This window comes from Quercus robur, chromosome 6 (assembly GCF_932294415.1).
Source record: "Quercus robur chromosome 6, dhQueRobu3.1, whole genome shotgun sequence".
Taxonomy (NCBI): Eukaryota; Viridiplantae; Streptophyta; class Magnoliopsida; order Fagales; family Fagaceae; genus Quercus; species Quercus robur.
Window position 1 is genome coordinate 14,261,180 of NC_065539.1, and position 15,529 is coordinate 14,276,708.

The following is a 15,529-nucleotide window of genomic DNA, read 5'->3' on the forward strand; positions in this document are numbered from 1 at the left end:
CTAAAATGTAAATATTTGATTAATAACAGAATTATTGATTTTTTATTTTTTTAAAATTTTGCAAGTATAAAAGTTATAATAAGAACATGTAATTCAATAGTTATATTTTCAAATTTCTTCGATAAAAATATATAGGAGTTTGAAGGGCCTTTTCCATATTAATATATGAGGATTTGCGCTCCTGAGATTTTCTTATTTATGTTTCCACTTTAGCATATGTTGTATTTATATAAAAGTTATTAACTAACAAAGTAAATGCACACATTAATTATTTATAGTTGTGTGTTAATTATATACATTAGAGGAATTTATATGATTATATTTATAAATTTTAAATAAGATTTTTTTTTTTGGAATACTAATAATAGATTTAAAATATGATATTATTTCTCATGTTTAGTTATTTTGACAATAATTGACACAAGAAATCAAAAATTCAATATTTGTGAATTCATTAAAATTGGTCTTAATAAGCTATAAATGAACCAAGTTATTTATGAACAACTCAAGAAAAAGCTTGTTCATGTTTTTTTGTTTAGCAAACAAGCTAAGCTCAAGCACAAGTTTAGACTTGACTATTAAATAAGTCAAGTTTAAACATAACAATATGCTTATGAAAATATACTTGTGGGGCCTGGCCCAAAATAATGGGCTAGTTAAATACGGGCCCGTCCGAGAAGCATCGTTTCCGAGGATAAGTCATAGCCAAAACATTATTCAAGCCCAACTGCGGTAAAAGAAACCTGTCCGAGGAGTAACACCTCCTCGGACATTACGAAGTCCGGACCAAGAGCTCGCCCCAACCATTGCAGTTCATCCTCCAAGCATATAAAAAAGAATAAAACCTAAAATATCTCACGGAAAGCTGCCACCACCACATTAAATGCGTCACAACCACCCTCTTGGCCGCATTAATGAGGAAAAGACTCCTGAACAGTACTACCTTGGCCACTGCAACTCACAAGGGAGTGATAAGGGTGTCTGATAGGACAGGTGCTTAAGTGGGGGCTTAGATGATCAATAAGTGTAAGGTTCAGATAAGAAGGAAAAAGCTATATAATGTAGTGGAGTCCCTCAAAGAGGGGGACGAAAAATATATTCGGTACTCAGGAAATAGAATCTTCTGTTAGATATCCATGCTTGTGTTTTTGTTTCTGCAATAATATTGTCCATGCATCAGACTGACTAAGTTCACTGAGGCTAAGTTCTTTGACCCATTCTCTACAAAGATTTATTGTGTGTTGCGCCTTGGGTCAAGGCCTGATCAGTAGGGTTTGGACCAGGAAAATCGTGCAACTACAATACTCATGTCCAAAAATATACTCATATAAACTTAAGAATGGATTGCATAAGTTTGTGACTAAGTTCATATACTATCGAATTTTTGGTTGTAGTTTATTGATAATATAAACAATCCATTTATTGTAACATTCATATATTTGTGAGGGAACAAGAAATTCTAGTAATGGTTTTACTATATATTGGAAAAGAATAAGTTCAAGCTTAAACGAGCCTAGCCAAGTATTAAAAGTTCAAACTTGTTCATTTTTTTTTTTTTTTTGAACATGACTGAAACTTAAGATCATCACCAAACAATATTACATGTTACTTGGTTCATTTTCTTGCCGAACAAGTTTGAGGTTTCCAAGGGTTACTTGATATAGTAAAACCATGACTAAAAATTTTTACCCTTGCAAAAAGGCTACGAATATTTTATAGCGAATGGATTATTTATATTATCAATAAAATACATATAATAAATTGATATCATATGAATCTATTTACAAACTTATAAATTTCAATTTCAAGTCTGTAAAAATATATATTTTTAGACCAATATACAGTTAAATCGAGCCTTAATGTTCACAAGTTTGTTTATGAACACATTATTATGTTTAAGCTTAAGCTATGCTTGTTTACTAGTTGAGGCTAAAGTTGGGCTTAAGCTTGGTTTAAAGGTGTGCAGCGAACTTGCCAAAACCAATCTGATCCAACCTAATTGCCGAATTTGGTCAGTTTTTAAGGGTTGTTGGGTTGATTTGGGTTAAGAATTTTTTTTAATAATGGGTTGAGTTGACTTCGGGTTATAAGATTCACAAACTCGCCTAATCCAACCTGACCGACCTATATTTAATATATATTTAAAATTTTAAAAATTTATTGAAATAAATATTATACATTTTGTTATTTACTTTTTTGCCTATCTTCCTAAAATAAAACCCAAACCCTAATTCTCCTTATGTAGTTTGTGTTTGTTTGGAGTTATGCTCATGATTATTTGATTATAAATTTGCTCTTAGTTGTGGTAGTGTTTTCTAATGCCTAATTTAATAATAATAATAATATTATTAATTAAAAAGAAATTGTCCAATCCATGGGTCCAACCCCATCCACGTGGGTTGGGTTGGACCCCTGATGGGTTGGATTTTTTTTTTTAACCCACCATGGTGGATTGGGTTGAAAAAACTTCTCAACCTGACCCATGCACACCCACCTTGGCTTGTTTACTAAACAAACAAACATAAACAAGCATTTTTTCCAAATTAAGCTTGAGTTGTTCATAAACAACTTGATTCATTTAAATAGTTTGCTCAATACTTACAAAAATACAAAAACATTATAACATCATCCATTCTAAAATCTTCATGTAGCCAATGCAAAGTGTTTTTGTTTATTTTCTCTAACAGAAGGGTTATAATACACACTTCTATGTTCAGAAGGATTACTTGGAAAAAAAAAAAAAAAACAATTCCATCTCTGTAGAATGAAAGTAGATACACGTTAATCTAATGACATAACAGCACAAAAACTTAAATCTAGAAGATGGCTTTATATGATGTCAGCTTCAGCTTGTCAGAGATCTTTGCTAAGAGAAGAAAATATTGGAAGCAAAAGTTGTATGGTACAATTACCAAGAGTTGGAGGCCCTACCATTACTCATGTGATGTATGCTGGTGACGTAGTATTGTTTTCTAAGGCTTGTAGGAGAGAAGCTGCTAACATAAATCATTTCCTTGAAACATACTATAGTTGGTCAGGCCAAAGCTTAAATAGAAGTAAATTTGGTGTGTTTTTCTCCAAACATTGTCATAAACAAAAGTGCAGAGAAATTAAGCAAATACTTTAGATGAAAGGACTCAAGAAAGACTCTATATATCTAGGTGCCCCATTGTTTCTATCTAAAGCACCTTCAAAGGACTTTAAATTTCTGCAAGACAAATTTGAAGCAAGGCTGATGGGATGGCGTAGTAAATGTTTATCTTGGGCAGGAAGAAGCACTCTCATAAAGTCAGTGGCTCAGGCCCTTCCGAATTACTCCATGTCCACTTTTAATATACCTGATAAGATTTGTGATAAGCTAGATGCAGCAACCAGATGATTTTGGTGGAGGCCAAAAAAGTCTAAAGGGAGATTCATAACTTGGAGGGCTTGGGATAAGTTGTGCCAACCAAAGTGCTAAGGAAGGTTGGGTTTCAAAAAAGCTAAAGATGTGAATCAAGCAATATTGGCAAAACTTGCTTGGATGATAATCTTGAAGAGAGATAGCTTATGTATGAGAATACTTCGGGCAAAGTACAAAGTTAGAAATGATTGGTTTCGAAAAAAATCCTCCCAAGAGAGCTTCACCGGTGTGGAAAGCAATAAAAGGGGCTAAAAAGCTTATTGCTAAAGGGGCTTGTTATTTGATAGGTGATGGTAAATTTGTGAATGCTTGGATAGATCCATGGATCCCTTGGGTTCAAGGGTTCAAACCTAAACCAAAAGATGAAAGCATCATCCAAAACCCTTTGATGATATCACAATTAATTGATGCAAGTTGTTGTAGTTGGAAAATCGACCTCCTCCAAGAGCTGTTTGACCCAACCTCAGTCCAAGCAATTATCTAGATCCAAATTCCATTGAGCCTAAGACTAGACAAGCTTATTTGGGTTCTAGACCAAAAGGGCAATTTCTTTGTTAAGTCAGCCAATAGAGCATCCCATGATCAATCTCCAAACAATGCTCCATATAATGTGCCTTGGCAGAAATTGTGGAGGCTGAAAGCTCCAGAAAGAACAAATATGCTATTATGGAGGATAGGATAAAATGCTATCCCCACAAAAGAAAATATTGTGCTGAGAATTGGTGAAGGGGATCCTAACTGCGTGTTATGTAGCGAAAGTATAGAAAATTGCTACCATCTATTTTTTAAGTGCAATGTTGCCACAACACTTTGGTTTGCTAGCTGTGATGGATTGAGATCGGATTCAATATTGATATTCACTAATGAGGATATTGTCAAATTCATAGTTAATCCTAACAGCTTTTTGGGAGTGGTTTCAGGCTTTCAGCAAGGAATAAAGAGGATAATGAGCTAGACTGATTGAGAATGTTGATCACTCTAGAAGCAATTTGGTTCATGAGGAATCAGTTATTGCACAATGCTGGCCACATTGACATTATGGAGGCCTCCTAACTTATAAAGAAGAGAACATTGGAATATGCTAAGACCTTATCTAAGGAAAAGACCATATCCAAGGACAAGAGTGTAAATGGTTGGGAAGCTCCAGAGGATGAATGGATTAAAATCAATGTGGATGCTGCTGTGACTGAAAATGCCACTACTTTGGCGGAAGCAGTGGTGGCTAGAAATAAAAATGGAAAGGTGCTTAAAGTTTGGGCGAGAAGGCATGAAAGGTGCTCACCAATGCAAGCTGAAGCTGCAGCTATATATTGGGCAATCCTACTAGCGCAAAAGGAAAATTGGCAGCATATCATCATCGAAGGAGATGCTAAGTCCTGTTTTGATCCCTTAACCACACCTGATCTGCAACCTGATTGGTCTATTGCTACTACTATTAGTAATATTCTTGATCTTAGTAACTTCTTTTTGATCTATAAATTTAGTTGGATTAGAAGATGTTGCAATACTGCTGCCCATGTGACTGCAAAGTATGCAATTAGATTTTGTAAAGCTTGGTGTTTCAATATGTATAGTCTTCCAGTAGTAATTGCAAATGCTTGTAAGGCTGACAGCCTTTGTTTTGCTTTTGAATGATAATGTTGTTGTTTAGCAAGAGAAAAAAATACCAAGAGTTGGGTGACAGGTGACTGCTAAGAGACTTCCAATTCTCTATAACCTTATAAATTTTGACTTCATATATTAAAGCATTCCATCAATTCGTGTATGGTTCCTGTTTATTTTAGCATAAGAATTTAATTTTTCTATTTTATTATAATAAACTTGTAAAATTTACACAACTGAGAGCATTCACATTTGAAATCTTCAAATTATTCTATTTTAGAATCTCAAAATTTACTTTATCATTTATACCATACTATTTTACAATTATCCCAACATCCTAACTTTTATTTTTACCTACAATATATTAAAATAATATAAATTACGTAATAAAAGAAATAAATAAATCTCTCTCTTCTCTCTTCATCTCTGTTCTCCGTCTCTCTATTTTTCTCTTTCTCATCTACCCATCACCACCACCACATCAGTCACAAACCCACCACCACGAGGAAAAATAAAAAGCCACGACCATACCCATACCCACGGCTAAACCTAGAGCTACCACTGCTGGACTTACCAAAAAAAAAAAAAACCCAACGATACAAACCCATCAGATACAAACTCAACGATACATGCCTCACTGCAAAACACACACAAAACTCATCAAACCATGCCTCACTGCAAAACACACACAAAACCCATCATTGGCAGCGATCTTGAGCAACCCATCACTGCAAAACACGCCGCCAACATAGCTGCAAAACCCATCGCTACAAATCTGAATACACAGATCATAAATTCAAAATTTTACCCATACCGTTTTCACTCTCAGTCTCCCTCTCTCATCTCTCTCTCCGTTTGTGGCTTGGTGCCTCTCCACCTCCCCTCCGATCCGATCTACTGTTGATGATCACGGTGGAGCTCCATTGGAACTCCGTGGATCTCCACAACCCACCACCGGACCCACGACAGAAAAATCACAGCCCATCATCGGAGGCGAGGTTGAGCGCCATCAGAGGACCACGCCGCCAGACCCACGCCGGACAGTGGTACCCAATGGAACTGAAGCAGCTTAAACACAAAACTGAATTTGTGATTGAATTAGAATTCTGTTATTGATAGAAGAATTGATCTGTACATTTATATACCCAAAAATCCCAAAACAGAGCACTTAACTAATTAAATAAAACTTCTCTGCACGTGTGAACACATACTAACATACCACACGTGAGTCACTAGCCTACCTTTAGTCATATACAGAACTACAAGTAGCTTACAACACAATTCCAACTATGCTACATCCCTATTCTGTCGTTTAGGAGTATCTGTACAATTCTTAATTCTCTTCAACTGTGCAACACTACATTCATTTACTAAACAATTACTTAACTCTTCAATCTTCATACTTGTTGCTTTGGCACCTGCTGTGATATCATCAAAAGGTCTTGCTTGATCTAGTACACACTGATGCTGCCTTGGTGTACCATCTGCAGAACTGGAAACTACAGCACCATCTGCTGCACTGTATTGCAGCTTGGGCTGCCCCTGTGTAGCATCGGATGCTCCTGCTGCAGAGCTGGAAACTACAGCTTTAGGACTTTGATACACCGATCAGTATAAGCCACCGTGAGAGATAGAGATGTGATGAGAGAGAGGCCAGAACGTTGTGGAGAAAGAGAGAGATGAGAAACAGAGAAAATGAAGAGAGAGAAAGTGACAGATACATTAAATACATGGAATAAAAAAAATACAGTATTATTTTGTTTTAAGATGGTGCTACAATGCTGGGCACAATGCCAAAGAATTTTACAATTTTACAAGACCGATGTTATTTACTTTTAATGCCTTAATGCTAAAATATGCTTACATAATGACATTTAACACTCTGGATGGAAATGCTCTACAAATTTATTTTTGAAAGAATGGAATCTCTGACCCATGTGGCTCATACAGGGATCATCTTTAAGCCAGCAGCAATTGGCATGCCCAAAAATCCAATGAATACACTAAGGAACCACTGTGCAAAAGTGAGAGGCGTTGTGTTTGCAAACGTTCCCAGGAACTCAATTATTATGATTTGGAAGATTACAGTGCAACTGAGGACGGCCACGAAAACATAGTTATTCAGTATGCCTTTGAAAACATCTATTTCCTCCATCTCACGTGAGCTTACTTCATTAAAAATCTGTAAGAATCGAATCACTTTGTTGTCAGCTAATTAATATATCTTATAACTAAGAAATAGAAAATACTTCAATGTTCACTAATCTTTGTGACTCGGTGAATTACTAGTGTAAATTTAGAGAAATGCACGTGTTTAAGCAAAAAGTTGCAACAAAAAATTCAAATCCTCTGCAAAGTATGCAAACTAAGGGACTCTATGCAAAAAGAGGAGTACCAGTGATTAGTGTCTTGAACTAAATTGCACAGGACGTGTGGAAAACTTGTCTAGTCCATTTGATAAAGTGGAAAAGAGAAGTGTGGTGATCAGTTTTTTAGAACCTGAATCTATTTTAGCAATCTATATGACACCCTATTTAGGTCACTTTGCTATCATAGGAAATGGAGCAAAACTCTTGGTTTTAGGCTTCAAAGGATAACGTCATTTCCCATTAACATAGATCACTTTATACTAATTAAACAGGGTTTATGACAAATCATTGTTGTAGATCTTTCAGAAAAAATTACCTGGCAAAAGACAAATGAGTTGAAAATAAGTGTGTTCAGGATCAGATCAGAATCTGGGCCTTCAAGACCGAATATCCCTTTTCCTTTTGACTGAAGCAACCAAATTACCACAAACTGATATATAGATTGCCCTAAGATATTCCTCCACATGACATTACTGATAAAGTTCCCTTTCCTTCCAACTGGTGCACGCTTCATCAGGTCATCATTTGGAGGCTCAGTTGCAAGTGCAAGTGCTCCCAATGTATCCATGATCATGTTGACCCATAATAACTGAACAGCTGTGAGGGGTGCAGTTCCTGAATGCACAATTTTATGCAAAGGTATTAGCAAAAATGAGAAAATGGTTCTTTTGATATAAAATGAAGGCAAGTTCCAAATGAAAACAAATAGCATGTGGGCTGCTCTAACCTGTTAGACAAGCTGAAGAGAAGTTGACAATCAATGCAACCACATTAACAGTCAGCTGGAACTGTACAAATTTTTGAATATTTACGTAAACTGAGCGTCCCCATTTGGCAACTGTCACAATCGTGGAGAAATTATCATCCAGAATTATCACATCAGCACTTTCTTTAGCCACCTGAGTTTAGTAAAGATTAGTTGAATTGTTCACAATGTGTGCCTATGTTTTCATATGGGAATATTAGACAACATTGTTATATACTCACCTCAGTCCCAGCAATGCCCATTGCTAGTCCAATATCGGCTTCATGAAGTGCAGGGGCATCATTTGTTCCATCACCAGTTACAGCAACAACCTCACCTAATGAGGTACGCAAGTGCTTCACTAGAGTATGCTTATCTAGAGGTGAAGATCGAGCCATCACCTATAGATAAAGTCAAAACTTATCGTTACTAATTAGAAAAAACCATACTTATTATCGAGTGATCCAATCAATTTGCAGATATTCCATAAAAACAAATGAAGAAATCACCTGAAGTTTAGGAATTATTTTGAGCATTTCCTCCTCACTTTTCTCCCGGAATTCTGGACCTTCAATGGCTATACCATCATCTGTGAGAATCCCGCACTCCCTAGCTATAGCCTTTGCAGTATTAATATTGTCTCCTGTAACCATTCGTACAGTAATTCCAGCTGAGCGGCAAACTGCAACAGACTCCTTAACACCGGGACGTACAGGATCTTTAATACCTACTACTCCTATACAAGTATACCCCAAAACTGGGATGGGATTCTCAACAGAGAACCCATTTTCTAGTTCCATATAAGCAAGGCAGAGAGTTCGTAGTGCCTCGTTAGCAAATTGATTAATTGTATCGTTAAGATAATTAATGGTTGCTTCATCAAGGGGAACAATCTCACCATTTGCATTGATCACCTTATCACAGGTAGCCAATATTATCTCTGAAGCACCTTTACAGTGGGCTCGTAAACCACCTTCAGGAAGCTCCAGTACTACCCCCATCCGTTTCTTCACAGAATTGAACGGCTCAACTTTAAGAAGTTTAGATGCTTGTCTCTCAGCATGAAAATTCCCACCAAGTGACAAGCCAAACTCCAACAAAGCAGTATCAGTGGGTGTTCCCAGTATCTCAGATTTGCCACTTTTGTTTACAACAACTTCTCCTCCAGTATTATTAAATATTGATTGTAGCAGAATTTTCACGGCAGAATCTGGGAGTTCAGAGCACAAGCTGGAAGCATCAAGAGGTTTGTTCACTTCCTTGACATTCATGCAAATGCAAGATTTTACAACTGCCATATGGTTGGTAGTTAGTGTACCAGTTTTGTCGCTGCAAATACATGTGGATGATCCCATAGTCTCACATGCTGCCAAATGGCGCACAAGTGCTTTATCATTCATCATCTTTTTCATGGCAAAGGCAAGGCTCAATGTTACAGCCAATGGAAGCCCTTCTGGAACAGCAACAACAACAATTGTAACAGCAACGGCGAAAAATTCCAACATTTCCAAAGCTTCGTCTCCAGACCACCTCAAGTAAGTTCCATCTTGCCATTTACGGCTCATCAATCCTTGCACCAACACTGCAAAAGTCACAATGGCAAAGAAAAGTCCAACCTTACCGATGATTGTTGCCACTCCATTCAATTTTACCTGCAATGGGGTTTCATCATCTCCACCTTCACTAAGAGTTGCCATCAATTTTCCCCATTGGGTCCTCATCCCAACAGTAGTAACCATCATCTTGCATGATCCATCCTGAACCTTAGTTCCAGATAGAAGAAAAGGATTATCCGCAGTCACCATTACTGGCTCGCTCTCCCCAGTTAAACTTGATTCATCAATTAACACAGAAAAACCTGAAACAAATACTCCATCTGCAGGGACTTGGTCACCGATAGCAAGATGTACAATATCACCAGGAAGTAAGTCATATATTGACATCTTCTGCCTATATCCATTTCTCGTAACCTGAATAGCAATCTTCTTTTTTTCCTTGTCCAAATCCTTGAATTGTAAAGATTGACGATAATCACTTGTTGCGGTGACAAAAACAACCAACAAGATGCTTGCAACTATTCCTAGGCCATCATGAGCCCCTTTTGGCCATCCTTCCATAACTATGCCAACGAGCAAAGACACAAAAGCACATACTCCAAGGATCATAAGAGTCATGTCTTGAAGGGCTTCCCAAACAAATACCAAGAAACTCCGCCCTTCACTCTCAGTAAATTTATTAATTCCAAATATCTCCTGTCTGCGATTCAGCAAGTTACTATCAGTAGTAAGCCCATTGAGGGTTGAAGTGGAGAGCTTTTCTGCAATACCAGCTACTCCACCATGAATATTCAGCTTCTTCAAATCATGACCTTCAACAATAGATCCCAATTCTTCACCACAAATTCCAAAACCTGCAGCTTTTACTTCCTCAGGTACAGTGTAGTCACTTGGTTGCACGCCTGCAGACATCATTGTCAGAATGGAGAACCTTTTATTATAATCTAAAATTTACATTAACCTTGAAGAAACTTACCTTGGATAAATTGAAATGCAGCTTTGGAAACTAAAACAGCAACCCTTAACTTCTCCTACAATACTCAAATAGAAAAGTAGTTAGTCTCCCAAGTTTTAACTGAGTTACGATCATAACCTCTGTACAGTTTGGTTTTGGTAATCCATCTGCACAAAAGGAATTCAAGTATCTGGATTTCCATTTTGTATCCAAAGTCTTAAAAAAAAAAAGAGTAAGTCAAGGAATGCAATTATTAACAAGAAGATATAAGAACTACAAGAGTAACTGGACTAAGAAACGTAAAATACAACCCAAGGGGGAGGCACAAAGAATGTGAATTTAAAAATGAAACACAATTATCTTTTGAAAATATTCAAAATACTTCAGGGATTTTTAGATTAACAAGTAACCAACTCCTACCTGTTGCGTTCATGATTAGTAATGAGGTCTAAAATGCTAATAACTTCATGACACAATTCATGTTCTTTTCTTTTTTTTCTTTTTTTAAAATCGAATTCATGTTCTATTCTAATACCAAAGTGCCCATTCTGCTTTGAGAAATTTAAATTCACATAAGATTCTCTTTCTAAGATCAAGCTTATGGTTCCACTTCCACCAATTACTTTTCATGGAAGAGCTGAGTCAAGATACCAGTTAGCTTCTTCAGTTTCCAAAGCTGGATTACAGGCTAATGTGATTATTTAACGTGGTCTTTTCCCACTCAAATACGACATAATATTTGTGAACTGTGATACTAGGCCAATCAAAAACAAAGAGGTTTTGATTGATTAAGCCGTGACTGAAAATTCCATCTCAATATATATTTGATTGGATCAGATATGGAATATTGGTAGTGTTGATGTGTCAATCTTGGATGATGGAATTATTAAGCACTAGACATAATTGAAAATGGTTCAAAACTATGAGATTAAGCATGAAATGATAAACAACCAAATGGCAAGAGCCAAAGAATGGGAGCAAATCATATAAAATTACTTCAAGTATTATTTATTTATTTTAAAATTTTTTTACAAGTATTCTTTATCTTTTTTCGTCTCTACAAAGTACAAATATATCATACCATTATATTTTGTATGTTTGATTAATTTTTTTTAACGTGAACTTTATTTTTCTAACTTCTGTTGTAGTGTGTTATATTTTACATACAACTAACTTTACAAGTTTCAAATTTATTATTCAAATTTCTTATCTCTTAACGAATAAAGATATTATCGTAATAATAAAAATTCATTACAAAATTATAATGTTATCTTAACCAAAATTAAAATGAAACAAAAGAAATAAAAGATAGACTTATAATAATTTATTATTCAAAAAATTGGTAGGCGTATTCAAATTTATAGTCACATAAATTGAGTTTTGACATTAACACAAATTCTTATTTCCAAAAAAACAAAGTATTAACCCAAATCAAAATTCAACCATAGTTATAACAGGGAGAGAGAAGACTTTGTAGTGGAAATTACAAAAAAATAAAAAAACACACACACACAGACATACACATACACATATACATACATACAATATCAAAACACATAATTAAATAAATAAAAAAACCATCGGAGAGCAAGTACTCATAGTTTTTTGTGGAGAAAATATAGATTGAATACAAGAAATGATATTGAAGGAGAAGAAGGGTCAAAATATAAGAAAGAGAAAATGATAAAATGTAACAATAAAATAGAAAGGAATGGGGAGATAAAGAGGTAAAGTAGAGGGTAATGGAGAGATAAAGAGGGAGGGAAAAAGTTGAATAAAGTGAAATAATAAATGTGGACTAATAGGAAGAATAATAGGTTTTTATTTTTTATTTTTTTTTGGTGAATAGGGAGAATAAGAGTTTAGAAAGAGAAAATAAGATGTAGAAAATAAGTGGATAATGTAGTTTCTAATGTGGCTCAACCAAAACATAGCAATATGTAGAATATAGATAATGATAATAGATTTATTGGCCCAATCTCTCCCAAGGTTACTAAATAGATACAAAATTTCTTTTTCTTTTTTTTAAATAAAAATTCAAAGCCAAACTTGCACGTCGGTACAAACAACACCTAAATTGTCCAAAAGGTGGCTAGTTTTCTCACCACAAATTAAAATGTGACTTGCTGCCTTTTTTTTACTTTTTAGATAGTCATGTTCCCTTCTACTTTACTATTCAGGGTGCGTGTAAAGATGATCATGTTTTAAGTTAGCGTGTTCAATCTCTCAAAAAAAAAAAAAAAAAAAAAAAGTTAGCGTGTTCAATATTTTTCTTTAGAATAGACCAAAAAAGTTAGTTTAAAAATAATTATGCTTATTAATTTTTTTTACAACTATAATATTGTGCAACGGCTGCTGTTGGCCACAATTGCTAATCAGATACTTTTTTTTTTTTTTTTTTTTAATTTAGAATACTGAGGGTAATGTTGTTCTAATAACGTTATTTGTATTTTTTTGAAATATGTGAAAGTAAAAAAGTATATGAAAATTTGTGTAATGTTATTTAAGGGGTGTTTGATACATGTACTTAAAAACTGAAAACATATGTTTAAAAACATATGTGAAAATACATATAAATAAAAAAATGTGAAAAATATATGTAATATTATTTAAAAATTAAAAATATGTATTTGAGTGGGTATATTATAAAGAAAAAATACTAATTTAAATAACCGTCCAAGGAGCATGTGATCTTTCTTTATGGACGGCGTTTGAAAAAAATTAATTGGTAATTTATACACGCAATGCATCTGGAGAGTTTTGAATTTACACACGCAACTAGTGAGTTTGAACTCAATCTCGCCTACTACCTTGCTTTTATAAAAGAAAGAGAGGAAGGAGGTGTCATTTTAGTTAGAAAAGAAGACTGGAATAATTCAGTTTTAATAGTCTAGAGATGAAGATTGGCAACCTCGGACGGAGACTAGTTAAAGCAGAATGAGGGTCAAACTATAGTGACAAAGAAAAGGTTCCGTAATGAATTTTCTACTGCCGCTCTTGGAAGGAAAAAAACAAATTGGTTCAATTCAAGGTGTTTGGTTTGTAAACGCCGAAGAAAAAGAAGATAAAGATATTATAAAATTGAAAAGAACAAGTTGGACTTAAAAAACGAGAGCAGTCATGGGGGAATTAATCAGTACTTTTAAGTTTCAGTTTTATTATTTCATCCTTTAAATTTTAAATTTTGTCAATTCAGTCAATCTATTAACCTTTCGTCAAATGCTGCCGTTACTAACCAAAACTTCGTTGTTTTGGATTTTTTTTTTCATAATTTAAAAAATTGAAAAACGTTAATTACCCAAAAAAAAAAAAAAAAAAAAAGGAAACTAAGGGGCTCAGGGAATGACATCGTTCTCTAGCTCCTAGTTCATTCTTCAACAATGGAAAGATGAACTTTCTTACAGCTGTTTTATTCAAGTAAAGACAATATTGCTTGAATTCATTTTCTTGCAACTGCTTCTCAAAAGGTGAAGAGTAAAATACTTGACTAATTAAATCAATAAAAAATACCATTAAAGAAAAATCCTATTACTAACAATAACTTTAGATTTTTTATCACAGGCAATTTGTCGAGCAGGTTGAGTGCAAACCTTTCGTTCCAGGTTGAGTGCAACTGCTTCTTTTTCTATCCCGGATTTTTTGAAAAGAAAGAAAAGTTTTTCTCAGAAGAGACGAGACTTTCTTGGAGAGATGTAAAATGAAATGGTTAGGGGAACGATGTCGTTCTCAGAGGCTTTTTTTTTTTTTAATTAACGTTTCCCAGGTTTTTTTAATTAAGAAATGAAAAAAAGATAAAACTTATAGTGTCAATTTTACATTTTAGCTTTTTTTTTTTTTTTTTTTTTAATTTCTATCTCATCAATAATAACATGTAACAATTTGATACATAAAATTTGTTGCGAAAATGTTGTAAAATGTTATTCTCTTTCTACTGCACAGTACCTTAGCTGCAATTTTGTGCTGCCACGTGTCAACACCAGATAAGAGGAATTGAAGATTCAAATTTCAAATTTCAGCTTTATTCATTGTATGAATGAAGAGATTTAGGTAGAAACTATAGAGGTTTTATTTCAAGAAGAAGATTGAATTTTTCTTTCGTCTTCTATACGAAATTGAGTTTCTTTGGTTATATGTGACGTATATTTCTATTTCTGTAATCTTTTAATTGGACATTGTGGATTTTTTTATTATTGGTTGAATGAAATAAATAAATAATGAATAAAACGAGAGAGAGAGAGAGAGAGAGGTGAGACCTGGTTGGTACGGCGCATAGCCTGAGCTTCGTATCGCTTCGAGAGATTGGCCGTAAAACGAAACCTCCGCTTCGGGTTCTTCACAAATCCACACAGCTTCCTCCATTTCTGAAGCGCCTCTTCAGACGAGTGCTTCGGTTTCACTTCAAAGTCATTCAAAATATAGCTCTCCATTTTCACCTTCTAAAATCGCAATATTGTAACTAATCTCTCTCAAATATGCCTCGCCTCATATAGACAATGAAAGCAGCCTAAAGGCGGCAAGTTTGAAGAAAAAGCAGCGTTTTTTCAGAGAAATTTCTTTTCACACTTTGTCGGTGGGTTCGGTGCTGGCGAGCCTGACAAGAGAGTTAAAAATATGGTAATATTACTTTGTGCTTTCTGGGTAATTTCCTTTTTTGGCTTCTGATTATTTGGAATTGGAAAAAGTAAATGGAACAGGAAATTTTTCGGAGATTGAGAGGAGAAGGAGGAAGATGATCCGAGAATTGATGCACTACTTAAAGAGGTTAATTGGTGTAACCGAACTGGCTGAGTCTGCTACTTCCTGGTCCCTTGGAATCGAGTGAAGGTCGGAGTCAAAAAAAAAATAACTACCATTTAAAGACCAAACCTGGAGACGTTGGAAGTCTTAACTAAGTTAACT

At 34.9% G+C, this 15,529-nt stretch overlaps 1 protein-coding gene across 1 annotated transcript; it reads right to left on the minus strand.

The window, feature by feature from the left end:
* Positions 1 to 6,701: 6,701 nt before the first annotated feature.
* LOC126732898 (calcium-transporting ATPase 2, plasma membrane-type) lies at positions 6,702 to 15,458 on the minus strand. The gene is made up of 7 exons (XM_050435953.1): positions 14,884 to 15,458; positions 10,652 to 10,706; positions 8,629 to 10,577; positions 8,362 to 8,520; positions 8,102 to 8,273; positions 7,691 to 7,989; positions 6,702 to 7,187 (listed from the first exon to the last, which is right to left on the minus strand). The coding sequence occupies exons 1-7, from the start codon at positions 15,055 to 15,057 to the stop codon at positions 6,948 to 6,950; spliced, it is 3,048 nt and encodes a 1,015-aa protein (XP_050291910.1). The 5' UTR covers positions 15,058 to 15,458; the 3' UTR covers positions 6,702 to 6,947.
* Between the last annotated feature and the right edge of the window lie 71 nt (positions 15,459 to 15,529).